At 52.6% G+C, this 26,858-nt stretch overlaps 6 protein-coding genes across 6 annotated transcripts; 1 reads left to right on the forward strand and 5 right to left on the reverse strand.

The window, feature by feature from the left end:
• Positions 1–520: 520 nt before the first annotated feature.
• Positions 521–4,330, forward strand: Sad1 (Sad1 RNA-dependent RNA polymerase; the record flags this gene model as incomplete). Its single annotated transcript, XM_040915348.1, has 2 exons — positions 521–3,341; positions 3,408–4,330. Coding segments are annotated over 2 exons (3,744 nt in total), but the record flags the coding sequence as incomplete, so codon positions are not given.
• A 789-nt stretch (positions 4,331–5,119) lies between these two features.
• Positions 5,120–5,664, reverse strand: M406DRAFT_331433 (uncharacterized protein; the record flags this gene model as incomplete). Its single annotated transcript, XM_040920629.1, has 2 exons — positions 5,120–5,524; positions 5,614–5,664. The coding sequence occupies 2 exons, from the start codon at positions 5,662–5,664 to the stop codon at positions 5,120–5,122; spliced, it is 456 nt and encodes a 151-aa protein (XP_040776084.1).
• Positions 5,665–7,940: 2,276 nt separating this feature from the next.
• On the reverse strand, positions 7,941–8,966 carry M406DRAFT_259373 (Cloroperoxidase; the record flags this gene model as incomplete). Its single annotated transcript, XM_040917289.1, has 3 exons — positions 7,941–8,140; positions 8,225–8,737; positions 8,855–8,966. The coding sequence occupies 3 exons, from the start codon at positions 8,964–8,966 to the stop codon at positions 7,941–7,943; spliced, it is 825 nt and encodes a 274-aa protein (XP_040776085.1).
• Positions 8,967–9,720: 754 nt separating this feature from the next.
• Positions 9,721–11,588, reverse strand: M406DRAFT_70375 (uncharacterized protein; the record flags this gene model as incomplete). Its single annotated transcript, XM_040925345.1, has 9 exons — positions 9,721–9,873; positions 9,979–10,017; positions 10,340–10,352; positions 10,755–10,769; positions 10,815–10,849; positions 10,893–10,913; positions 11,175–11,224; positions 11,456–11,464; positions 11,570–11,588. 9 exons carry the CDS (start codon positions 11,586–11,588, stop codon positions 9,721–9,723), a joined length of 354 nt encoding a protein of 117 aa, XP_040776086.1.
• Positions 11,589–12,743: 1,155 nt separating this feature from the next.
• On the reverse strand, positions 12,744–14,003 carry M406DRAFT_42625 (uncharacterized protein; the record flags this gene model as incomplete). The annotated part of the gene is made up of 3 exons (XM_040924198.1): positions 12,744–13,050; positions 13,309–13,584; positions 13,660–14,003. The coding sequence occupies 3 exons, from the start codon at positions 14,001–14,003 to the stop codon at positions 12,744–12,746; spliced, it is 927 nt and encodes a 308-aa protein (XP_040776087.1).
• A 2,316-nt stretch (positions 14,004–16,319) lies between these two features.
• M406DRAFT_260577 (uncharacterized protein) lies at positions 16,320–16,826 on the reverse strand (the record flags this gene model as incomplete). Its single annotated transcript, XM_040917377.1, has 2 exons — positions 16,320–16,687; positions 16,802–16,826. 2 exons carry the CDS (start codon positions 16,824–16,826, stop codon positions 16,320–16,322), a joined length of 393 nt encoding a protein of 130 aa, XP_040776088.1.
• Positions 16,827–26,858: the final 10,032 nt, after the last annotated feature.

A 26,858-nucleotide genomic window follows, 5' to 3' on the forward strand; every position in this document is an offset into this window, starting at 1 on the left:
ATGCTGTGGCTGGGAGCAGTTTCTTCTTGGAGAAATAATTTCACTGCTCCTGCCTTTTGTTCTTCTTCTTCTCTCTATTGATACTGGTCTAGCAAATGCAGCAGCAGATTTCACCCCTGTCCGAGGCACATCAAGTCCCATGCTCGAAGAGCACCAAGTCCAGACAAGTAACCACAGTCTATCAAGCATCACCACTGAATGCATCAGTCTCGACCTCATGACAAGTCAGCACTTAACAACCCGTGAGGGTCACCCTCGAAGGCAGACCACCATGACCACCCCTACCAGGGCCCCTAATACTCATGCGAGCCTGCGTAATAGCCCCACGACCAGGAGCACACCTGAAATCTGGATGCAATTCGCATCAAGCCAGGCTGACCACTCCAGAGCCTCACGCTATCGACATGCCTCCCGTCAACGTGCCTCACATACCTCCCCTCGATCGAGACATGGCACTGGTTCTCCTGCCCAAGGGCTGTCCCCACAGCATCAGCCACGCAACAACACCTTCCACCAACTTTTATCTGGTGCAAACATGTGGGACATCACCAGCATCACAATTAGGCTTAATCGCCTTCCGCCTGATATTACTACTCGAGACATTCATCTTTCCCTGGTCAGATACAATCTCTTCCTTACAAGGATCGAAATCTTCGAGAATGATGACGGTCAGAGTGTCGGCAGCGCCAACGTCACCATTGACCCGCCTCCAAACATGTGGCCGCCCTGGCCTGGACCTGCTGAGTCCTTGGATATCTACAAGGCGGACGGCTCCTCTGTTCGCGTCCCTGTACAGGTCCAACGCGTCAACCGGTACGATGATTGGATCAAGACTCCGCTGGGCAAAGATGTACCACGCCAGATCAACCTCCCCACCGACCAACTGCTCCTATGTATGATGGCCAAGGAGGACACCATGCTGAAGATGCCTCAGAATGAGTACCAAACTGTGCGCATGGCTGTCCAGTTCTTCCGACGCTACATCGAGATCTCGTTCAGGCTTGACATTTGGGGCAAGACGGGCCCGCAAAACCTCAAGATCCCTATCAAGTTCAGTCACATCAAGAAAATTGTCCGTATCAAGCAAGACGATGGCACTTGGGCCCTGCTCATACAGCTGCCCAGCCCTCCCGAGATTTTCAGCAGACCAGACAGCGTCGCCTACTCTCACGACGACCAATTGTCAGTATGGCAGGAACGGGACACCTGGATGCGCCAGCTCGAAATCACAAACCAGATCGCGCACGCCACCCAGCCCTGTGCCAGCACAGCGCCAGCCAAGCTGCACAAAGAATACCGGACCGTTGATGTTGGCCGTTGGACCAACTACTTCCTACGCCTGCCGACCAATCTCGAAGATTTGTGGATGCGCTGTGAACGACACCTCACAGATTACAACGTCAAGATTGAGGAAGGCCACGGATTTACCATGGTGGAACCTGGCCAGACCACCGCCTGGACACTTCTCGACAGTTCAGCGCCACGAACGACTATGGAGTGGCTCAATATGAGCCGTGTCCACCTTCCCTTCGAGGTTCGATACCAACTAGAGGCCTGCATCTCTCAGGGTCTACTTAATGAGTATAATATCGACGCGGAATTTCTCGCGAAACTCAACAGCTTCGACATCGATCGGGCTCGTATGATGCTGGAAGGCATTGCTGACCACAACGTCCCTTATTACAAGCCCATAAGCATGTTCGAGGACCCCAAGATCCTCTATTACTGGCCTACTGCTAAGGTCCCAGCTCATGCAGCCATGGTCCGCAAGGCTGTCGTCACTCCTACAGCCATCTACTTCAAGACTCCTTCGGTGGAGCTCACCAATCGAATCCTCCGCCAATACTCCGACCTAACTGACCGATTCTTGCGAGTTCAATTCACGGATGAGCTGACCTTCGGCAAGATCTGGTCTGACCAGGGCTCTAGCAAGTCGGATGAGTTATATACTCGTGTCTTAAGGGTTCTCCTGAATGGTATCGTCATTGGCGACCGTCATTACAAGGTTCTCGCTTGGAGCAACTCTCAGTTCCGAGAGCATGGGGCTTTCTTCTTTTGCGCCACTGACCACGTCACCTGCGAGAGCATCCGAGAGTGGATGGGTGATCTCAAACACATCCGCTCGGTCGGGAAATTCGCAGCACGGATGGGACAGTGTTTCACTACCACTCGCCAAGTGAGTGGTATCAGTGTCCCCAAGATTGTCCCAGTCAGCGATATTGAACGTCAGAAAGATGGCAAACTCTGGAACTTCACCGACGGAATTGGCAAGATCTCCATGTTCAACGCAAGAATGGTCGCTCTTGAGCAGGACCTGGTCGATGTGCCCTCGTGCTTTCAAGTGCGAATGGGAGGCTGCAAGGGCGTGCTCGTGGTCTGGCCCGATGTTCCTCCCAAAGAGGTTCACATACGTCCCTCGCAGCAGAAATTCCTAGCACCCTACAACGGTCTGGAGATCATCAAGGTCTCTAAGTTCTCCCAGGCCACGCTCAACACGCAGATCATTCCTATCTTGAATTGCCTTGGTGTCCAGGATAAGGTCTTCCTGGAGCTTCTCGAAGAGGAGCTGAAAGAATACGAAGAGGCCCTGACTTCCGCAACCAAGGCTTCCGGCCTTCTGCAGCAGCGGGTCGACGAGAATCAAATCACATTGGTCATATCCGAGATGGTCAAGGTCTTCATGGACAGCAACGAGCCATTTCTATGGACTCTGCTCCGTCTCTGGAGGTGCTGGGCTCTCCAACGCCTGAAACAGAAAGCCGCAATCGGTGTCAGCAAGAGTGCGTTCTTGTACGGCTGTGTTGACGAGCTTGGGGTCCTCAGAGGTCATTCGAAGGATACTGAGGGCCGTGGAAAGAGGGACGAGCACTCTCTACCACAAATATTCCTTCAGGTCCCAAAGGAAGGCTCTGATCCCAACAACGATACCAACTATAGGGTCGTGGAGGGACTTTGCGTCGTTGGACGCAACCCGTCCCTCCACCCTGGCGACATCCGAGTCGTCCAGGCCATCGATGCTCCTGGACTACGCCACCTCAAGAACGTCGTTGTGTTTCCCCAGCGAGGTGATCGAGACATACCTAGCATGTGCTCTGGCGGCGATCTTGACGGCGATGACTTCTTCGTCATCTGGGACCAGCGACTGCTGCCCAAGGAGTGGAACTTCCCGCCCATGGACCACGATACCGAGTCTGCTACGCCGGGATTGGACGGTTCTCAGGACATTACGATCAATCAAATGTGTGCATTCTACGCGCAGTACATGAAAAACGACTCTCTGGGACTCATAGCCACTGCGCACAAGGCCTGGGCGGACAAAATCGGCCCCAAGCACCCAAAGTGTAAGTCAGCTCGCCGCTTTCCCCTGAAGAAGAAGATACAAGTATCAATACTGACACCGTCCTCAGGCCTTGAGCTTGCCAAATTCCATTCGCTGGCTGTTGACTATGTCAAATCAGGAACACCGGCGGTCATGCATAGGTCTCTCAATCCCAAGAGTTTCCCGCATTTCATGGAACGCGAGCGAAATTCGTACAAGTCCAACAGGCCTCTCGGCCGTATCTACGATCGGGTCAACATCGAGGTGTTCAGCCCAGCATACGAGATGGAATTTGATGAGCGGATCTTGTCGCGCTTCCAGCACTCGGACGAGGAGCTTGAAAAGGCTGGCAAGGTCAAGGCCAAATATGATGTCGCCATGCTCCGGCTCATGGGCCAACATGAGAGACCTATCAGCGAATTCGAGGTTTGGTCGACCTTTGTTCTCTCTCGGCCCCGTGTTGGCAACGATTATAAGCTACAAGAGGTGATTGGTCGTGAAGTCTCTGCCCTGAAGGAGCGGTTCCGCGTTGCTTGTGTGGAAGCCGTGACTGGTGTTGATCATAAGTCGGCCATCTTCTCCCACTCCGACATAGACCTCGAGAATCTTGACCGCTTTGTGGCGGCCATGTACAAGGTGACTTATAACGAGGTTCAGGCCACACTGGCGAGACGTTCGATGCCTGTGCTCAACGAGGAGGGCCAAGGAGTCACCGGCGGCCAAGGTCCCGACTCGCATATGCCCCTCATCAGCTTTCCTTGGCTGTTCCATCGGGAGCTGGCCAGGATTGCGACCGGTGGACAGCCAGTCACACGCAAGTGGTTCGGCACCAGCGGCGATGCTGAGAAAGCCCAGAAGAGCGTTCACGAGGACATAAAGGATGAGCAGGGAACCGGAACCGGTGAGCAAAAGGTTACGGACAAGAAGCAGGGAGCTGAAGATGAGCACGTTGCCCGCACTGTGAGTGGAAAGATCTTACACCGCGGCGACATCCTCGACCTTTTTGACGAAGGTGCTCGGTCTGGCCACCGTCAAGTCGACCAGTCGGTGGATGACCAGGACAAGGAGCGGGAGGAAATCGAGTTCGAGGAGATGGAGATGGTCGATAACGGTGACGAAGACGCTCTAGAGGCTCTAGCCAGGATGTGTGCCAATACTGGCGTACGTGATGAGCACTAAAGAAGGACTGACACTCGACTCCAGTGAGCATGGGCCAGCCTGAGGGATGACTTTTGGGTCTATTTTGGGTCCTTCTGTGCGCAAAACGGGGCGCGATGATGATGACACAGGGGGTACTCGAATTTTCTAGATCAATTGTATTTTAGTCCAAGAAATTGACACAAGATGACTTGCTCTTGTGACCCCAAAGATCAGAACCTTCGACAAAAAAGGACTGAAACTGGCTTGAATTTAGTAAGTTATTCCACAGAGTGCCCTCGAGGCGAATTCTCGAGCGTTTCATCTTTCCATTACGATGTGCAAATAGAATATATGCTTTTGAACAACACGCTTGGAGAAACAGATGTGAAGCTCATTCCAAAGAACTTTGAGAACACCAAGGGCTGTCTGTGTGTAAAGTAGTCAAGAAGTTTTATTTTCTAGACATTTGTGAGGCACTTCTTATAGTAATCTGACAAGGTTTTAAAAAACCGCAGATGCGTAATTAATATCTTCTCACCCACACACACCCACACAAGACAGCCCAGCCACCTCATCATATCACCACCCACCCACACCAGATGCCCTTCCCCCTTCTCTCCTCAAGTTCAGGTTTGCAGTGCTACCAGTCCTTCTTTTTCTTTAGGTGGTAGTGCAAGCAGCCGCAGCAGCAGCCTGAGCAGCAGCCGCAGCCGCGGCCGCCTTCTTCTTCTCCTCGGCGGTCTTGCCGCCGGTGGTGGCGCCCTGGTGGTGGCGCTTCTGCAGCTCCTCGACGAGGGAGCGGGCGTTGGCGCAGTTGGTGTTGGTGTTGGTGGTGGTGACGCCCTGGTGGTGGCGGGCCTCGAGGAGCTCGGCGTCCAGGAGGTCGACGGAGCGCTTGTTGGCGGCGTTCTTGGCGGCCTTGTCCTTGTGGTGCTTGCCGGCCTTGGTGGCGGCCGTGGTGGTGCCGTTGGTGGCGGCCGTGGCGGCAGTGGCGGTGGTTGAGCCGGTGGTGACGCCCTGGTGGTGGCGGACCTCGAGGGCTGCGTTGGAGGGCTCCATGGTGGGCTGGAGGAGAGGGGGTTTGTTAGCTTTGTGTTTCCTCTATGTTTTTGTGTTTGGGGGGTTGTGCATGTGGGTTTGTATATGTATCTTACCAGGGCAGCGGCCAGGCCGAGGAGGGTGAAGATGGCGAATGAGAAACGCATTTTGAAGATAGTGGATTGGGTTTTGGGTTGTTTTAAAAACGAAGGAAGAAAATGATACTGCTCGCAGTATTAATGAGTGATGGTAAGAAGAAGAGTGAAGAGAAAAAAAAAAGAGTGGTGTTCAGGCCGGCTGACCGAGATAGAAAAGAGATTGAATGAGGAAGAAGTGGTTGGTTGGGATGAACGAGAAGGAGAAGACCTATTCATCGAGGGTACATCAACTTATTTATTCCTGTGAGAATTCGTAGTAATGATAGGTGTGCGCTTGGACATAGTAAGTGTAGGTTAGACGTGAACCGCCATCGTCTTCCTGCAGCAGGGTGTGCAATCAACGACTGCCCCCACCGAAAGAAGAAAAAAGCCTCTCTCCTTCTATCCTAACCCATGCTTACGGAGACATCTTCCAACGACATGTGTCTGAAGTTCCCCGGCCGTTCAACGTGGCACATGGGTTCTGCCCATGCGAGCAGGAGGCACAAGGAAGAAGGAGGAGGAGGAGGCGGTGGAGGGAAGCATTCCCGGGGCAAAGGGTACAGCAAGGGTGAATAAAGATGGAGGTCACTGCTTCAGGAACACTGTTTTGGCTAGCGAGGTTAAGGTTATCTGGCACATCTCTTGGCAGCGGGATCCTGGGTGAATAAGGATAGGATGAGTAAGTGGAGGCTGAGCGATCTGCTGAACTCAATGCGAATCATGGAGGAACAAAGATTGATCAGAAACGTCGTGGAGACTCAGGATCCTAGACAAGGAGAAGTCTATATGTGGAGTCTCATGTGTGACAACGCTGCCGTTCGCTAAGCTAAGCGCTGAAAAAAGGGGGGGCGGGTTGAGGGCCGTGAGGTAGCGAGTTACAGGGCTATGTTAGTACGTGAGTAAAGTATCTTAGCGGCAATATGCCCCCCTGAAGAGTTGGTGCTTCAGCCACTGTCTGGGGAGGACCCCCTTACCATCGCCGCTAGGCTCCCCTGTTTGAGGCCTGGGCGCTCCTGTAGATCCTGCATCGTTATATACAACTGGAATTAAAAGACCTGGTAACGCTTGTCGATTATCAACAACCTCACTGGCACAATGTTTCTTTTCGAGAAACATCTCGTCGTTTCTCGCTACTCTACTCGCTGTCGTCCGACATCCCGAGGCATGCCGTCCCATACACCAGATGATTCAAGATTCGGACACGGCGCCTAAAGCGGACACGAATTTGCTTCTTCTTCTTTCTCTTTTCCCTGCTAGTCGCCGCCCTTTGAGCAGTGAGGTCACATACCCCATCTCCAGGCTTGTCGAAACATGCCGCACGGTAGCTTTTCAGCAGCAGCAGCAGCATCTGCATCATCATCATCAAGCGAGGAGAGTCCTTCATTTCTTCCTCCAGTGATCCTGCTTGCTTTGGCCAGGGCCCTTCCATGGCGTCAACACAAATACATACACACACACACATACACAGACCGTTGAACGATAAGCTCGTCACTCTAGTGTAAGTTGAAGAGGAGAGGAGGAGGAGCAGAACAGGGCATCCAGAAGACTAGGACGCAATGTTGATGCCCATTTGGTTCACCTTTATCGTCTCCAATGATATGTCACGCCCAATATTGCTCTTGGAACGAATATGAGAAGCGTTTACTGGGTCTGTGCAGGTTGAACGGTGGGCCTTCTCCAGAAAGCCAAGAACACTTGTTGTTCGTCTGATCGCACCTCAACCCTTTTTTTCCTACCTCGCGAGGTCGTCTGAAGTTTTTGGATTGCTTGGGCTGGACCGTTTCAGCGGATCCTTTTTGAGACGAAGGCCAATTAATCTGCAGCAAAATAGACTTCCTCCTTTGCGTTGTTTTTTCTTGTTTGGAATCTTCTCTCTTTTCTTCTTTGATTGATGATCAGACCCTTGAGGGTCTCGGATTCCCGCACACATGTGCCATGTATAGGACCAAGACAGTCATAAGTGGGGAGGAGGTGAGATAAACAGAAGACTGAAACAGCACATTGGCAATTGTTCTTGTGTCAATGGGACGGGGGAACATGTTAGGATTTTTCCTATCTTCAGAAAAGGTCCTGGGCCTTTCCACACAGATGGCTCGGAAAGAATGTGTCTTGCTACAGGATTGCTTCCTAACGAGCTGTGCCTCGCCCCCTCCCCAACCCACATCCAACACACATCCGCCTTGAAAGTTCCTGTTGCATTGGCAGTCGCACTACTCGTCGATCTGGAAGGCCCCAAAAAGACGCTTCTTATTTTCTGTCTCTCTCTTTCTCTCTTTCTGTATGTGCAAGATCGGGAGTTTCTTTTACTTGTTGTATGGAAACAGCGCACCTCCGTGCAAGTCACGCGGCGACACCCAACTGCGGCGAGTGGTCGTCGTGGTATTGGAAGATGTGAGGAGAGTCGCAGCATCAGCAATGGCCTGCGTCTGCGCAGTGATATTATCCAGCGTGACCTCGTCTACCTTCTTGGTCCATCCCAACTCAGTGGGCAGGCGTTCATTTCCTGTCGACAGGACTTCGATCAGTACAAGTGCTCGCACAGAGAGAGGGGAGAAACACAAGTACAAGAGGGTGGTGGGACACTTACGGAAGAAATACTCGACAAGGGTCCTGTTGACCGTCGACGTCGCCAGATCGCCAAAGGCGATGACGGGAGCGGAGACCTCACCCAGACTGAAGCTCTCAGTAGTAGAGGTGAAGGTGTAGGTGGGGTTGAACGCCTTGGACTGGACCTGGCGGGCAAGCTTTCCCATGGCGAGCTGGTTGGAATCCAGGATCTCTTCAGTCCAGTACTGGATGGTCAGGTCGAAGATGCTCTCGTTGAAGACGTGGTTGTTGCCAAAGTAGTAGTCGTGACGGCTCATGCTGGCATCGTGCTCGAGGACGTTGTGGGCGTTGAGCATGTCGAGAGTGAAGTAGGTCGCGTTCGGCTCCGGGTTGATGCCGATTGCCGCCTGGAACATCACCTGGCCCAGGGACTCGGCAAAGTTGAGACCGTTCTTGAGGCCAGCCACCACCGCGTCCTCGGTCAGATTACGGCCGTTGTGTGGCAGGAAGCCATGGTTCGCCAGCGTGTTCATCATCGGGCATGGGCCACGGTCTATTACCCACATCATCAGTATCATGCCAGCTATCAGACAACAGCCTTCTTATTTCTCTCAAGGGAGAGTCTCGCAGAAGTTTGGGATTTCCTCGTCATCACCACAACACAACATACCATCGTCAGGGCCACCGGGTGCCCAAGTGTCATCAGAGCCCTGTCTGGACTCAATGGCGTATGAGCAGACGCTGCCCACACCGAGGCTGAACAAAAGGAGTGTGTTCTTCATCTTGAGATTGGGAGAATCTTTCCTTCAAAGTCTCTGGCGAAGACAAAGTGGGACCAATGACTTGATCGATGCTGGAATGATAGAGCATTGGGTTCTGCCACCGCTCGATGAGTTGTCTAGGCTCTGTGGCTTCCCAACACACGAGCAGTTGTCTCCTTTATATATCTAACCTAACCATCTCCACATTGCCGTAGACGGACTTACACGGCCTGGCCGTCAGCTGCATTTCTCCCCTCGCCGCATCTGGGCAATATGCACAATATTATTACCCATCACTCAAGAAAAAAGACACATATCAATTCGTCCCGCCTCGATTTCTTATTCGCATCCAAGTTGACCCTATCAACTCATCATCCGAGACCGAGAGAGGATATTTCCACCTACCTAGATGGGCGGTGCTCGCTAGGGAAGCACTGCAATCCTTATTCGCCAGCCCTTTCGGTTCCAGGGTTCTTGTGGTGCTTCTCCCCAGCCTGCCAACCGGGACCCTGTGGGCGGCCCTGGGTGTGCGTAGTATGCATGAGACAGACAAGGTGGGGGTTACTTACAGCTCCTTTTTTTGGAGAAAATGGCAGCACATCTTGGCCCTCGGGGAGTGAAGGGAAAAGGGGTGTGGGGTTGGAGGTGCCAGGAACTCCCAAGAGGATGCATTGGCACGGTTGGCAACACGAAAATGCAAGCATATATGCAGGAGAAGTCACTATGTACCTGCTTTATAAGACACTAAGAAGTAAAATGTGGTGCATCTGTTCATCTACCGTCTCGAGGCAACATCGCGCCAGCCAATGGGAGCTTTCGGGAAAGCAATCATCTCACAGGGGCCTTTGTCATTGGGTCCCCACCCAAAGATTCCCGCTTCCCACTCCTTCCGCTCCCCGGGGCAGTGCACATCGGCATTGTGGTGGGACTATTTGCAAGGTGCATACATCAAAGGCTGCACAACGGTTTCTACGTTTAAAAAAAAAAAAAAAAAAAAAAAAAGGTCGGGGTAAACTTAAAAATGGGGACCTACGGGGCATAAACTCCGGTTCGCTTGATCCAAGTGACAGCTCTAGACAATGGACTTTTATACGTCAACAACTTAATAGATGATCATGATGTCCTTCCTTCCTTGGTTAGTGGTGTCAGTCTGGAGGATGGGACCCTGGAAAGATGTTTGTGTTGATGGACGTGCTTGTTTGGTTCACACTCCACAGTAAATCAAAATCTGAGACAGTGTAAATGTAGAAGGCACTCTAGGGGCTGTACAAATGGTAGAAGGGAAGATGATTCCTTCTTTACTATCTTAAAAAGGCGCCTTGCCAACTGCCTGTCTATATAGAAAGGAACAGTAGGCGCTAGTCCTAATTAGGACAGAAACACCTGTGACTCACAACTTGCCCTAGCCTAGTGAATGGCTAAGGGGTTAGTCACTATTTCCTGTGACTGCCAGCCCAGGGCCCCACCTTTCATTCAAGCCCTATGGCTGCTGCCACAGTAAACATCTTAAATTGTGTCGTATTGAGAAGCAACAAGGCGCGCAGTTCCCATTTCTTTCTCTCCGCTTGAATTGTTTACATAGAAGAAAAGTACATATTGCTACCGTGCTCTCTCCTCGGGTCCTTGGTTTTTTTTTTTTTGGGGGGGGGGGGGGGCAAGAAAAGGAGAAGAAAAGAAAGAAAGGGGATAAGGAAGAGGGCAGGGGAGAAATGTCATAGCACCCTGTGTCGCGCCAAGAGAAGGTCCCAGGCAGGCACACAGGCTTTAATTAATTGGGGCTATTCGCTCTCGCAAAAGATGACGACGTACATCGTAAACGCATCCCTGATGTACTACGTAGAAGCTCGTCAGGTTGTTGTTGGAACATACATAGTATAAACACCACACAGCCCCAGTCCTCCAACCTGCTGGGATGAATTACTCAGCTCTTCAATTAGCAGAACAAACCTTTCCCTTGTAGCGCGATGGCTTCAAGAAACCTTATAAGTAGAGGTCGCATGATCATGGATATTGCCTCGTGACTTTGATTTGCGTCACTGGCTAATCAATCCTGGGGTAGCGTGTCATGGTTGATATCCTGTGGTACATACACAGCCCTCAGATAGTCATCAAGAGAGATCACATTCTGTTCTGCCAGGGCCCTGGCATTGCTCTCACGACCAAAGGTCAAATAGAGTTAAAGGGACGGGAACGGCAGGCTGAAGTATGCCTAGGAAATTCATGGCCTACCTGACGCAGGAGATCGACCTCCTTCGGATAAAAAGTGTCGTATGATCTGCCTTTAGACGTGATTTGGTCAATGGTCTTGTTGATGCTTTCTTGGCTTCAGTATGCGAGTGGGCGTGCTGCTCGGACACTCCGTTACCTTAGTCATGACTCTCGGCCTTCTCCAGCCACTGATAGCTAAGGTGCTTCTTTAAATTACCAACCAAACTACACGCTTCTAACTCGGCCACATGCGTTTCTCAAGTTGCTCCTCCTTAGCACACAATGACGCATGGCATGCGTACCTGGTATCACTCTAGAGGTTCTTAGTTGTGGTCAAGAACTAGACTAAGAAAAGGACCCCAGAAAGAAACAATTCCTTTAGAGCTTGCTAGACGGCCAATATCTCGCAGTCGTACCAGCCAGTGCTCCAGACATTTTTTGATGCTCGGCGTTATGTAAGAGGAGGCTTCAGGGATGTAAAGAAGGGCAGGCAGCAGGAAGAGGTAAGTGATTCTCCTTATTTCTCGAGCGGCTATTTACAAGCGAATATGCATCACCACTTTACTGTTTGATTGGCAAGACAGACTTCGACCACCGCTCCACAATATCAGTGGTGCAAGCGTTCTCTTCGGCAGCGTAACTGCTGGAATTACTTTAGTAGAGGACTCATTCTTGAGGGCAGTGGGTTTTGCTTTGGTGAAAGCTTCCAATGAGCAGTGAGTAGGACAGTGTTGCTGATATTAGAAGATCTGAAACTGAAAATGGCATCTGTAGGGAATTCTATCTTCGCAGGCCACAGACATTGATATTACGCATGAAAGATCGGTGATAATGTAGAATTATATGGAACGAGTATAATTACATCCACCTCTGTCTTCGAGTCTTGAGGCCAGTTTATACGTTTCTGATCCATTAAAAGTATATCATACTTGTCCTCGAGCCTATGTACCATCGAGACGCAAGCTTGCGGATTTGTGACCTGACTGGCACACTATGTGATTGAAACCGCAGCGAGCCTCGAACTGGTTCATTATTGTCTTACCGCCCTCTCAAGTGTGCTCAGACTGCTGTTCCTCTTGAGTGCATTGCAATACAGAGATGATGGCCCTCTAAAATATTCGCTGAGTGAGGCAAGACGCCCTGGACTGGAGTGGATCTCCAACCCCCTTGTTAAAGACACACTCATATACACCATAAGACAAGAATATTCGAAAAGCACAGATAGTCCTTTGCATTGATACCGTATGGCATTGCGAGGCGCCCCTTCTCCATAGGGATACTCTGTAATAGCATGAACGTTCGTTAACCCTATCCATCCGATCCCGTTCTTTAGGTGTTGCTGGATGCGCTCGCTGTCCAGACCGATTGATGATGATGATAAAGATAATGACCAAACTCCACAAACACCTTGCCTGTCTTGAATGCCCTTCTATAAGTCCCCTCCTTATGATCACGATGGTCCAATCACAAGGTTTTTGTTGCCGTGCCTGTAGTCCCATAGAACCGAAAACCCCCCATCCGTGTCCTGAAAATGACAACCCTGAAGGACATTTTGTGTGTATGGGCGCGCGTGTCTCTCAAACAAGAGACTCACTTTGCTACCGCGTCCACAGCCGCAGCCGCTTCACAGTCAACCTGTACAATCTCGTACACAGCAGCGCCATCTTTCACCTCGATCACCAGGGCGGTCAGGCTCTTCCCGTACACGCAGCCCGAGTCGAGACCAAACGTGTACCCCCTCTTGCCCTTGCCAAACTCCTTGGGAACCTGCAGGCCAGACTTGGCGTCATGGCCATACACGACCGTCGTGATGGGCTCCGACTCCTCGCCCTTCTTGTTCTTCCCTGCCTTCTTCTTCTCCTTCTTCTTCTCGTCCTTGTTTCGCCTCTTGAGCAGCCTCTCCTGGCACCTGCTCCACTCCTCATACCAGTACGTGCCCTCGCGCCCGCTGCTCGGCAGGGCGGCGTCCCCAGAGCGGTCCTCGAGACCCTGCGACACGGTCATCTTCTTCAGCTCCTCGTCGACCTGGGCGTCGTCGAGCGCCTGCAGCGCGGCCATCGCACCGCGGGCGCCACCAGCGCTGGCGCCCACCCTCTTGGCCTTCTCGACGAGGTAGGCGCGCACGGCATCGCGGCGCAGCTCGTCGACGGGGTACGTGATGGTGCGCATGTTCATGACGGCCCAGGGGTCCTGGGCCTCGAGCGAGACGTTGGGCACCAGACCGGCGTGGACCACGACCATGTTCTCAAAGGTGGGGGGTTGGCCGTTGCCGCCGCCGCCGCCGCCGCGAGGGATAGGCCCGATGTGTAGGATGAGTGGGCGCTCGGCCAGCCACCGGATCTGCTCGTCCGATAACGACCGCGCGGTCTCGCGGTCCCGCTGGTCACCCTTGGACAGTGCAGCCTCGGCGACCTGGTGGGCGGTCAGGGCGCTGGCCGGGTCGACCTCGTCGTCCTGCCCTTCCTTGATCTGAAACTTGTCGAAGGCGATGGCCATGGCGTCAGACTCGGCGGCGGTGGCGGGGGACTTTTTGTTCATGGCGGCGTGGGCGAGGAGGACGCGGTCCTCGTGGTTGCCGCGGACCGAGTGTGCGCCCAGCCTCATAGCCATGGCAACGACGCCGGCGGAGTCAGGGCCCTTGTTGATGAGATCGCCGGTGAAGATGAGGTGGTCGCCCTTTGTGTTATTGAACTGGACCTTCTCGAGCAAGTCTTCCAGCGCCTTGGTCTGCCCGTGTACATCGCCGATGATGACCAGTCGCCGTGCCGTCCCGCGACCGCCATCTGCAGACGTGCCCTCGCCGCTGTACACAGCAGGCACAAACTCCTCTGGCAGCGTGTCGACGAGCATCTCGGGCATGCCTTTGAGAGGGGGGCGTGCGGCCGTCCCGTAGCTGGTAGAGCCGATGTTTTCGAGGAGAAACTTGTAGACGGCCTGTTCAGTCTCGGTGACGGTGACGGTGGTGGAGTCGCCTGGGATCTGCGGCTCGTCTGTGGGCTCGAGGAACTCCTGGAAGGGGCCAAATGCAGAGACCTTCAAGCGCTCGTAGGAGAGGAAGAGGGTCAAGCAGAGCGTGAAGATGCCGATCGTGAAGAGGGTTCGTGGGCGTCGTAGCGTCGTGTCGGAGAGCAAGTTGGTGGCGAGCATCTTTGTGGAAAGAAACCTGTTGATAGGAGGGAGGAGAAAAGAGGAAGAAAGAAGGAAGAAAAAGAATAAGAAGAAAAGAGAAGAAAAAGAAGGGTACTAGTTGGGGCAAGGCGGGATGGGGACAAACGACTGACTGCTGCTGGTCAGGTCGTCATGAGGGTGGAGAGATGTCGGTCGTGTCCCGCAGGGGGAAAAAAAAATTACGAGACGTGACGCAAAGCGGGTGACGATATAGCTTAACTATACAAAAACAAGAATATATAAAAAAGGACAACTTGGAGAACAGGAAAGGGGAAGGAAAAAAAAAAAAAAAGGTACGACAAGAACAAGAAAGATCAAAAAAGGGTGAATGGCAGTTGTTGAGAGTGAACGAGTGAGCAGCTGAAAAATGAACAACAGCGGAACGAGTACCCTCAGATACTTAGCGGGAGGCTAAGATGGAATATTGGCTTGGCTGCCATGTCATACTTTTTTTGTTTGAACTGAGCTGCTAAAAACGGAACCATAGCGCCGCCACCACGTGGGTAAGTGAAACGATGATCCTCCTTGGCCGCATAAGGTCAGAGGCCGTTTGTTTCCTGGCCTTCCAATACAGGGTAAGGCTTTTTATTTGGTCTTCCTTTTTGCCTTTTCCTTTCAAGTATTTCACAATTAATTCAGGATATGCTCTATGCACTTGGTCTCTCGGAATTACAGACCCAGTCAGTATCAAACACGTCTCTTGGATACCATCAGACCCTTGTCGCACAGACCCTTGTATACATAGTAGCAGCCAATCAACCACTTCTTCTTTTTTTTCTCTTCTTTTTTTAACCAGCAAAGGAAAGAGAGGGAAAAAAAAATTTAAAAAAAATAGGACACTCTACAGAAGATAGAACGTTTCCCGCTCATAGTGATGGCGCATCATCACTTATTTGGATCTGTCTCTTCAACGAGGTAGGTCATCTCCATATAGACACAAGGCTGCAAGGTACTGACTGTATCAACCACCCCAGCGGCGTAGATGTCATGATTTCATTTGCGACTCAAAGCCTCACCCAGATCTTCTTCAGACCACACTCGAATAGGTCCCCATCTTGCACAGGGTTCTTTAACGGCACAGTCCGTAACACGACCCTTTGTACTGTGGTGGTGGTATTTGCCAGATGTTTGCCTCTCACCGTCTGCCTCTGATGTTGGAGCAAACCAGTCAGGGTTCACCTGCAACTCCCCATCGACCCACACGCGTGAGCTCGTACCATACAGCCGTATGCTGGCCGCAGGTGACGATGGGATGATTCTTTCATGATAGCCTCCTGGTTGACCCAATATCGCGTGAACCACCTTCCAGTAGCAATGGAGGCTCGGAAAGGCCAGCCAAAATTTATCTAGGGTGGGAATCGGAAAACCGGGAGCAGAAAGAGGAAGTCCACTTCTGAACCTGGATGCAAGAGCCAATAGCCAGGCGTAACAAACTTCATGTAGAGCCTAGGAGCGCCTGGGAGGCCACATGAAACTGGCGCACATCACAGTGATCGAGCCTTCACAACAGAGGAGGGGCAGCCGTTGTGAAATCATCCAGGCCGGGCACTCCGTGTATGGTTCTAGAAATCGGATGATCGGCTTGCATATTCCACAACATTTGCCCAATGTGGAGCAATGACCTAGAGCCCCAAGTCCGCAGCGCGTCCTAGGCATGCTCATCAGACAAGCAGCCCGACTTCACGGCTGTCGCGCACAGATATTTGACACATTATTCCGAGGAGGACCAGGCGATACATTGCCGGGTATGTGAAGGTGTGACGAAATGTCCTTGTGTGGGTATCTTGCTGCGTCGTTCTCTTTGGACGAACCTCTCATGAAAGAGGCACCTCTGTTCGCCCTACGCCCGTTTTTTCATTGGTCCTTTTTTTTTTTTCTCTTCTCTCACCTTCCCTTCCCTCTCTTCCAATCCCCCAGCCGCTCCAGAAGTATCTGCTGCGTCTGCTTGTGTCCCCAATCCATATGTCTCCCTCAGTAGATCAGAGACTGACCAACCACTCAAGGCTTCTTCTCCTCCATCTCCCGCCGATATTTCTCATTCTCCACCTCCCTCCAGTCCCGCGGCGCCTCCCCATCCCCCTTGGTCTCCCCCCGCGCCCCACTGAACGCGCTCTTGCCCGCATAGAGCTGATACCCTTCGCCCGTCTCCTCGCTCTCCTGCAGGTTCCGGAACGCCACCGGCTGGTTGCCCCGGAATCGCTTGCGCATGTCAATCATGCCGCGGCGGCACTCGCCAAAGCCCTTCTTCAGCTGCTGGCATTTCGTCGGCAGCGTCTCGGCTAGGGGGGAGCGTAGGCACTCGGCGGCCGTGTGTCGCTGGACCATGACGCATTCAGATTCTTGGAGGCATTGTGCCAGGGCGGCTCCTGTGGTGGTGGTGGTGGCGGCGGCGGCGGCCGTTATGTTAGCTGGACGAGGACTGGGCGAGTTTAAAGAGGGGGTGGGGGCGGCGGAGGGGGATTGGAGTCTTGTCCACGCACGTATTTCCTTACATGAGCTCGGCATCGCAATGGGGGGGAAAGGGATGTGTGGAAAGGCTGGGTGTTGTCACAAGTGGAACAGGAAGAAGGGGGGGGGGGGGGAAGGAAGAAGGCAAGAAGTTGATTGTCACGAGAATTCGTCGCGGCTCAAGCCGGTCGGTGGAGTGAGGATGACGGGTCGAAGCTTTTGTATAGACCCTCTGCTGCAGGGGGGTTGAGAAGGCTGCACTACGAGGCAGGGGCCAGGGGGTCTGGGCGCAATTGTTAGTTCTTGGACAACGATTTATAGTGCTCTCACTGCAGCCCCCAAATTGTAGGACGGAAGAAGGGAAAAAGAAAGACCAGAAAATAAAAGGGGGAATAAAGGCAATGACTGAAATTGAGGAATTTGCCTTCTTTTCTAAATGCTTATCTAGTCATACAGATTTCGAGAAGTAATAAAAAATTTCAAGTATGGGAGTGACGAACCGCAGCTCATGTAAACTGCGAATCCACGGCCGTTTAAGATGTCAGTCATCTAGACGTAATTAGATAAAAAGATAAACAATATCGCCCCAGATTCCTCATACTCAACTCAATAGCCTTCAATCTCAAGACTCTCGACACAGAAGAGGTCACAAGACCTTGTGCAGTCACACGAACCCGGCTGTCAGCCAGACTCTATTACATACGCGTCTATACATGATTATCACGGTCAAGGATAAAAAGAAAAACTTGAAAAAACTTTGACAAAAAGTCTGTGATGTGTATTTGACGCAAGGTGGTCCTTGGGTCTTTGGGTCTGGCCAATGTGTCGCCTCTGATTACTATTATATATACAACGTGCTTTCTAGCCGTCCGCACGTCCTTCTTTGCGAAGTCTTTTGATTCCCTCCGCCGCCCGTGTCCCAACTGCGAGCCAGACAGCCAAAGCAAGTGTTGCTTGTTTGCTGCTGCTGCTGTGATATCTCATGAAAGCAAAGAGAAAGAAGAAAAAAAGGACCATAATACCAGGACCACCATAAAATGCTAACTTTTCGTAAGGATCGTAAGAATGGTACAGTGTGGCTCAAGCAGAAGAAATATCCGCGAACCAGGTTAAACAAAAAAGGAAATTGCCGTTGAGGCAGGATAGATGGTACAAGAAGGTGGATGCTGTTTGTGGTCTCAGGCTCTTTACAGAGCAGCGACCGCAGCCAGGATGGCGAGGACGGCGGCACCGGTACCAGCCTTGCTAGCACCAGCAGTCACGATCGGGCTGGAAGTAGCAGTGCTGGCGGTGACCGCAGTGGTTCCGCTGGCAGCTCCAGAGACGACGCTGCCGCCGGTGGGGTAAGGCGCAGTGGCTCCAGTAGCACCGACGGCGCCGGCCGAGGAGGTGACAGCTGTGTAGGTAGCAACAGGGACCACGCCGACCTCAGTGGTGCTAGAGCCGACAGAGGTGGTGAGACCAATCTGAGGGACGGTGGCGCTGATGGCGGTGGTGATGGTGGTGCTGGAGCTGGGAATGACGGAGCCGGCGCTGTCGCTGCAAGGGACAACAGTGGTGGCGGTCACAACAATGGTCGTGGCAGACACGCTGGCAGGGATGGTGGCAGTGGTGGTCAGGTATGTGGTCTGGGTAGCACCAGTGACAACGGCAGGGTTGCCGGTAGCGTAAGCACCGCAGAGACCCTGGAAGTACTGGATAGCCTCGGCGACAGTCTCGTCCGAGTCTCCGTAAGCGTACAGGCACTCGTAGACGTTGGTGACAAAGGTGGAGTCGGGGCAGTAGCAAGAGGTGTCCTATAGGGCATCCAGAGTTAGTTTATCTTGCTAAGCAGGCTTCTTTCCCACCTTCAAATTCAGAAAGGTTGCACTTACCGAGTTGTCAACGCAGTCGACGACGTAGTTCCAGGTCGCGATACAGGCAGGGACGACGGTGGGGCAGGACAGGGTCGCAGTAGCAGAAGTAGCAGACACCACGGTGGTAGCGGAAGAAACCTGGACGGGGGAGGAGCCCGAGGTGGTCTGCTGCTCGGGGGAGGACGATCCAGTGGTGCCGGAGGCAGCGGGGGAGGTCTCAGTGGAGGAGGTCTCAGCGGGGGAGGAGCCAGTCACGGTCTGGCTCACGGCGTGAGAAGTCGTGTAGACAGAAGTCTGGGTCTCGGTCACGGGGCAGATGGTGGTGCTGACGGCAACAACGACGGTGGTGGTGACAGCCGAGCCAGAGCCAGCAGGGCAGTTAGTGACAGTGCTCGCGCACGAGGTGACGGTCTGGTAGGAAGTCGAGTAGATGGTGCTGGTGCCGATGTAGCTGGTGACGTAGGTGCTGGAGGTCTCGTAGGTGGTCGACTGCTCGGTGCTCGAGGCGACGACAACAGCAGAGGAGGTGGTAGCGACCACGACAGCAGACGAGGTGGTGGCGACCACAACGGAAGACGCCGAGCCAGCGGGGGAGGACTGAGAGACAGGGGAGTTGCCAGAGGTGGTTGTCTCGACGGAGGACACGGACTCGACAGAAGAGACGACAGAGGAGATGGACTCGACAGAAGAGACGACAGAGGAGATGGACTCGACGGTGGAGGTCGCGGTCGCGCTCGCAGGCGTCTCGGTGGTGGCGACTGAGGTGGCCTGGCTCGTGGCGAACGTGGTAGCGGTGCTGCCGACCTTACCAGTGTTCGAGTGGCCAGTCTCAGCGGGGGAGGAGCCGGTAGAGGTGTGGCCGCCCTTGCCACCAGCGGGAGAGGTGGAAGTGTGGCCGGCCTCGGTAGTCTTGGACTTGACGATGGCAGTGGAAGTGGCCTTGGTGACAGAGGTCGAGGCGGAGCCGCAAGCAAAGGAGATGGTAGGGACGGAGATGGAGCAGGTCGACGAGGCAGTGGGGATGCCGCTGCCTGTCTGTCCGGTAGGGTAGACGACGGTCACGTTCTTGGCACCAGCGCACTGAGAGTTCTTGATGGTGCTGCCCTCGGAAGAGCAAGAGGCACGCTGCTTGCAGCTAGAGCCATCAGACATGGTGTACTGGAACTCCAGGTCGCAGGAGAACTCGGTGAAGATGCTGAAGCTGTCCACGGTGAAGGAGGAGATGTCGTCAGACGAGCCGGAGCTGGAGGAGTCCGAGCCGGAAGAGCTCGAGCATCCGAAACCGAAAGACGAAGAGGAGTCATAACCACAAGAGCCACCGAGGGAGTTGGAAGAACGAGGAGCATAGCGGCTCTGGAAAGCACGCTTTCCGAAGCCGCCGTCGCCGCTCACGCACTCGGTGTTCTGGAAGAACAGGCCTCCGTAGGAGCTGACAGATGTGCCAGGGCTCAGGCTGCCGAAGCCCGAGAAGCCCGAGGACTGCTGAGAGCTGCACTGGTTGCTGCTGGTACCCGTGCAGGAGTATCCAGTAATGTCGTTGAAGCTCTGCGAGGGGGAGGGGTTCAAGTCAGCTACCAAGTGAGACCAGATGTGGGGAAGGAAATAGGACATACGGTGGCCGATGCGGTGGCCGCAAGGGCGAGAATGGAGAAGGACTTCATGGTGTTTGGTTGAGTTGTGAGATTGTTTAGTTGTCTTGGGAAAAAGCGATTGTCTTGCAGTTGTAATGTTGTGTGTGTGGTGGTTCAAAGCCAACGAGCGAGTGTGGATATGTAAAATGGTTAAAAACTGTACTCTGTACTGTATAGCGAAGGAAGATGAGGAAGCAAAGGAAGCGAATGGCCTTGGCTCCTAATAGAATGGAAGTTGGGTTGTTGAAAAGAAATATAGGATGGACAGAAAGAAACAGGCTCTGAAGAGTCTGGAATAAAGAGGATGTAGGAGAGATGGAGACGATAGGAGGAGAAGGCATCATGAGAAGGGCGGACAAGGCGCGAGCTATATACCAATGAGCCATCAGAGCAGGCTGGAGGAGGCGAAGCATCGCAGCTGGTGTGGACATGGGGGACAAAGGCGACTGAGGGCACGCCAACCGGCCGTTGACCAGCGATTAGACTGGCGACATGGGTCGAGCGGTAACCAGGGGATTCCCATGGCTGCATGTGGCCCCCCTGGTCATTGTTTCCTTAGGATGTTTCTTTCTCGGGAGCCCTTGTCGTACCCACAGGAGGGGACCTGTCGGGATCCAAGCTCAGACCGTAGCCCTGGTTGTAGGAGGAGGAGTAGGAGGAACATGTCGGCCACGGTCCCCCATCAGGACACACACACACACACACACACACACACACACACACTTGGGCCTGTCTGGGTGGCCGTCAGTCAGATCGATTCCTACAAGAGTGTAGTATATTGGGAGCACGCACAACACGATCTGATCTGGTCCAAGAGCAGGGAAGAAGGTAGCCGCAAAGGTGACTGTTGTGTTGGGATGGAGCGGTTACGAGAATAGCAGCACCACCCGAAAGCCCATCTCGACAAACTTGGCAGCCCCCTTCCTGTCTGTGTTACCCTTCTCGGGGCTCCTTTGACGAGAGAAGAACAGCGTTGGTGGGATAGCGCCAGGTGGAAATGAGCCTCTGGGCCTTTCAGGACCGTGCCTGGGTCTGGATCCGACGGAGAGCCATGAAAAAAGAGGGCAGCACGGGCAGCAAGTGGTGCATGGAGAGAGAGAGAGAGAGAGAGAGAGAGGGAGTGGTGGTGTGGAGTCCCCAATGCGCGCGGCTCTAGGTGAAGCTCTCGAAGGGGAAAGGCTTGAAGCCTGGTAGTCAGGGGCGGCGGCTCGTGTCCATCCATTCTTGGGATGGGGGATTTTTTGGCTAGGTACCCCTGCAGAAAACCAGGGGGCCACTGCCCATAGTAGTCCCGCCGAGTACCAGAGTACTTACGGTTAGCTACGTACCATACTTAGCACACACAATGATAGTTGCTGAAGTGCTGCTGAGGAAGAAAAAAATAACCACGTATATACTCTGGCCTCTTAATCAATCCATCTGACATGAGAAGGCTGAATCCTAGGGTTCTCACTGTAAAAGTTTAGGTTTGTACGCCAAATTCTAATTTTCCACCTTCTATTCTTTCCCTCTCTGACCACCACGGGCTTCTATGCTCGGCCTGGTCTGGCCCTGGCCTGACCCCAAATTCCCTCTGGCAACCTTCCCGCAGCTACTCTGCTTACCTTTCTTCTTCTTTACCGAAGGAGCCGCCAGGGCATCGCAAAATTGCCATAAATACATTTTATTTTCTCTCTCTTCTCATCAGTGCTATAGTTATCTTGCTATGGCAAGTGTACTTGTAGAGACCATGGCGGTAGTAATTAGGAGTTGTCAGTGGTGCTGTCTTGTGACCTGCTACTACTATGAAAGTATTCTTTCCAACAGTACACAAGTACCACAGTACATACTTATGATATCAAACGTCTGGTAACATGTGGTAGGACTATGGTAAAAGGACCCCACACAAACACTGAACCCGCCTCGGTTGATCATCCCAAAACCTTATCCCCAACCTTGAAAAGCGAGTCATCAGACGATGGGCTCTCATCGAACCGAACCAACGCATCACCTTTATTTCCCTCTCTCTTTGCTTTCTTTCCCAATTGCAGGGCCCCCTGGCTGGAGAGTTGACCAATGCGACGGTGCTATGGCTGTCAGAACGGGGTCGCGCTACCGCCAAGTTCAGGGGCCGAGAAGGCAACGACTTGAAACACAACCTGACTTGCTCAGCCACCAGGGGAAACTTGGGGGAAAGGACTGAGTGTCTAGACGCTAATGCAGGTACGAACGATGCCCGCCAATCAGTACCATTCTGGGTTTGACCACTCCATGGGTAGCACGCAATGGCCTTTTAGGCGGCGAGAGGGAGATCTTCTCCTGTCCACTCGATGATCCACCTTCAACCTCCCACTTTCTAACTTTATGACTGCACTACTCACCCTGACCAAGACAGTACGATTGTCCTATAGAGTAGAATTTACAGTATTGTTCTCTGTACCACTTCTTTATTCCGATCTGATCCAGCTAAGCGAATGGGACCTCCTTGTCAGTGGAGCGACAGATTGTGGTCAAGTAGCGAAGTACTAAACTAAAGCCTCCACGCCCCCTTTTTTTTTTCTCTTTCTTTCTTCCTATGTAGGACTGCCACAGCAGTCCATATCATCCATACTAGAGAGCACATATAGCCCCAGTCTTTTACTATGTAATCAGGATGGATATCAGGGGCGTCGAATAGGTCCCAACTTGGCCCATTTAAGCCCAGATCCCGGACAGCAAGTATTAAATGGCATGGAGCACACAGATAAAAAAACCATCGGCCACCGGAGGATTTCTTCTTTGGATGTGTTCGACCCGAGGCCGATCTTGGCAACCATGCCCAATGCGATCTTGGTCATCGAAGCGATCTTCTCTTTTCGAACACCGGACCCAGAGGAGGCTCCGCCTTGAGCTGTCCTCTTCCTTTCTTGCTGTCCTCCTCGACCGTTCGACTCCCCGCTTCCCTCGTCGCTACCGGTCTGCCGAAGCTCGTATTCCGGAACGCAAGTCCCCCTTCACACTACTACAACATGATCCCGATGTGACGACAGCGCCGGATCACCAAGCCTATACAGGAACTCATCCTAACTCTCCTCGGATCCTCGCGCACGTGCAGTCCTCTCCACACTGCAAAAATCACAAAGTAAATAGTCGGCTCGAGGCGAAATGGCCCGCGGAAATCATCAGACCCGTTCGAGACAAACCTGCCCCGCGATGCTGAATACTACTTCGTGATCGATCTTGTCATAGCCTTTTCCTTTTTCTTTCCTCCACCTGATACACCATGGTACCAAAGTTCCTTGCCTCCCCCCCCCCCCCTTCTGGCGAAGCCTCCACCTTGGGAGGGCCTTGGGAGGGAACCGCAGCCTCACTCTTCAGTTGGTACTATCGTATCCCGTGACACCCTTTCAATTCAGGGGGTACCCTGCTGGCTCTTTGTTTCATGTTTCCACGGAGCACTACACTAACCATAATACCAACGTTCGTGCATCTTCAACAGCCCCAGTCTAAAGCCCCATCACTTCCTGGCTTCGGTGACGAAGAGAGACTACTGGTTCAACGATGCATGACGCTTGTAAGAGCTTTTGTGTGCACGTAATCGCATAAAGTGGCTGTGTTCATCCGTACCGTCATGCTATGCCGTCGGGTTGTCACAGGGAAGAGAAACAGATATTGAGAAAGAGAGAGCAGAAAATCGCGTCATGGGTGGAGGAGGATACATGCTCTCATCTCCGGTTGAGGTTGTTCGCGTGTGCTCTCACCCCTCCCTTTTCTCCTCTTCTCCTGATTCCAGACCTCTGGTTTCTTGAGGCGCCTTCTTTGTGACCCGGCACGAAAGAACAACCCGAGATCGCCAAAGTCCAATCGGAATATACAATCTCCCAACCCCATACGCCAAGATACAGGCCTATCAACCAGATTTGGAACTATCGAATGACCCTGAGATGACATGTTCGTGATGGTACCTTGAGAAAGAAGGAAAGCAGCCTCGCTGGCCGCCTGGTCCCTCGTCCCTCGGCCTTGGGACGATAAGAACTCCACCTCCGAGATGATGATTGCATATTCCGCAAGGGACGACAAAAACTGGTCTCTTTCCCCAGTCCGCCCGCGACCTTGGGTCTGCTGAGGCCCTAACTCACCTCTCAGAACTTTGATGAAGTTGCCGTTATCTGGGTGGTTATCATAAACGAATATAAGAGGGCATTCCAACAATCCACTTTTTGTTTGGTGGCACATTGATCAACTGTCGAGATTGCCTTTCTCAGGGCCCCCCTCCTCTGACCCGATCGGGCGAATTTTCAATCTCCCGTTGCTTATTCTCCGACGGAGGAGACGTACGTATACCACTCAGTCATCAGAGGCTCGCTACAATTGCTTCCTACGTACTTGCTGCCAAGCGTCAAAAAAGACCCCAAGCTGATCGACAAACCTGCCCTTCGATCTCCCGTCCCGCGCCGCCCACTGCAGCTGGGCGCCAGCAGCTGACGCGCTGGGTGATCTCCTTTCTTTTTTTGGAGTGACCCCCTACAGACATGCGAGGTCAGCGATTGGCAGCCTTACACTCTAACCCACAGTAGAGCTGTCTTTGCTCTACGAAGATCTCACAAACGCCCGGAGTGCAGTATCCTCTTTTTGCGCAAATCAAAATCAGACCTGCTCGTTCATGCTCTCCCCTCTCTCTTTTCCCCCTCTTCTTTCTTCTTCTTTCCACCATACAAACCCCTTGGAGCGAGAAGTCCCGGCTCTCTCTTGGCGGCCTCCACCGGTAGGATCAACCACACCATCCGACGAACCCCTCCCCCCCCCGGCTTGGTGAGCATGACCGACATCCGAGATGCTGGCCTGCTGTGCTGCAGTGCACAGGGATTAATGACCAAGCAAGCTTGCTTACGTACTTCTTCTGTGCAACGTACTGTAGTACCACGTACCTATGGCAATAGATTTTAAGTAGTTTGTGCACCGTAGACGCTGTGTGACGTCGCATCGCTATGGCATGACACTCGGACTCGGCAATGTCTAGGATCATGTCTCTTTCTGCCTTTTCCTCTCTGGCCGTGAGCATAAGCATCATGGAAGGAAAAAAAATAGACCTATCAGGGAGGGGAGAGAGAGAAAACAAGAAATTACAAAGGGGATATACTATGCGCACATCTTTCATGGACCACCACCACCACCACCACCACCACATTCAAGGAAATAATTTCTCATGCGTTGCGCTTCCTCCCACACCGCCACCCTGCTCTCCAAAGATTCCGAACCGCATGAACCCGTTCTTCCTAAACCCCGCATCCCGTCGTGTGGACAGGATGAGGTCTGAGAGACCGACCGCTCGCCCGTCCCACAAGGCTGGAGATCTCGGCCTCGTTGTGCACAAATGATGAAAATAGACTGTACTCCCTCACGCGCATCTTCATTTCCCCAAGGTAATGTCAGACTTCTGCTCAGCCTAGAGGATGATCTGTTCATTCTATTGCAGCCCTGTAGAGTTTTCCTTTCTCTTATTCTTCTTCTTCGTCTGCTTCAAGCGACACGTACACAACACACCATCTGTCTGCGTGCCAAGAGCTATTCACGTCCTCTCGACCCGCTAGAGACACTGCGTTTAATGAGAAATTACCACATACAGAATCCTGTTCTCCCAAATCGGTGTCCAAAATCCTTCTCATGTCGATCGGAGCATCATCGAGACGATTTGTCACCCAAGTCCCGGCTCCTTTCCGTACAGGAACTGTGCTTCCAATTTTTGACATAACTTTTTTTGTCCTGCACGCAATTATGATGATCCTTGTACCCTTGCGAAACAGAACAGCCTCAAACAACAAGTTTTTCTTTCTTCTTGACCTTATTTCCCTTCTTTTCCACTTCTCGTATCTGCAAGATCCCATACATACATACATACATACATACACACATACATATGTAACAAGGGGCGAGGGAGGAGGCAGCCAAAAGAACCGAGTACCATTCCCCTGGTTCCTTTTTCCTTTTCTCCTTCGGTTCCTATAGTAGTAGTGGGAATGGGCGCTGTTTCGAAAGAGGCGACGCTATTCCCAGAGCAGGACCCCTGGCCACTCCTGACCTAGTTGACTGTAATCTTAAGCTGCATGAAAGGACCTCAACCTGGAGGTGGCTGTGTTGGCACCAAAAAAAAAAAAAATTCAAGAACAAAAAGAACTATGGACCATGCAGGGAATTTAAGGGACGGATTCAAGTGTTGCAGTGCATGGTAACATAGATTTAGGGTAAAGATCTCCACAGGGAGAACATGTCCAGACCTCGTCCTCCTCATACCATGCAAGGGCAACTCCAAATACGAGGAGAAAGCCAAATCAAGGTGGTATGGTATGGAACCGAGAATGGGCCCCGTTCATCCTTCTTCAGACCGCTCTAGAGTGTGAACGCATCGCAAGGAGCAGATGCTCGCTGCTGACTGTCTTTACGGAGCCGAGCCTGCTCCTCTCCTCCTCCGAAAGAGTGTGCCATAATGTAAAAATGGGGAAATGCAGGCCGACTGACGGGCGACCGTTCGTTTCCTTTTTTGTTGACAGCTGAAGAATCCGGCTATGTAAGATCCCGTGTGTGAGTGAGATACAGAGATAGAGAGAGAGAGAGAATGAGAGCCTCTCAGCACCCCCAGAATAGTC

This window comes from Cryphonectria parasitica (assembly GCF_011745365.1).
Source record: "Cryphonectria parasitica EP155 unplaced genomic scaffold M406scaffold_5, whole genome shotgun sequence".
NCBI classification, from domain to species: Eukaryota; Fungi; Ascomycota; class Sordariomycetes; order Diaporthales; family Cryphonectriaceae; genus Cryphonectria; species Cryphonectria parasitica.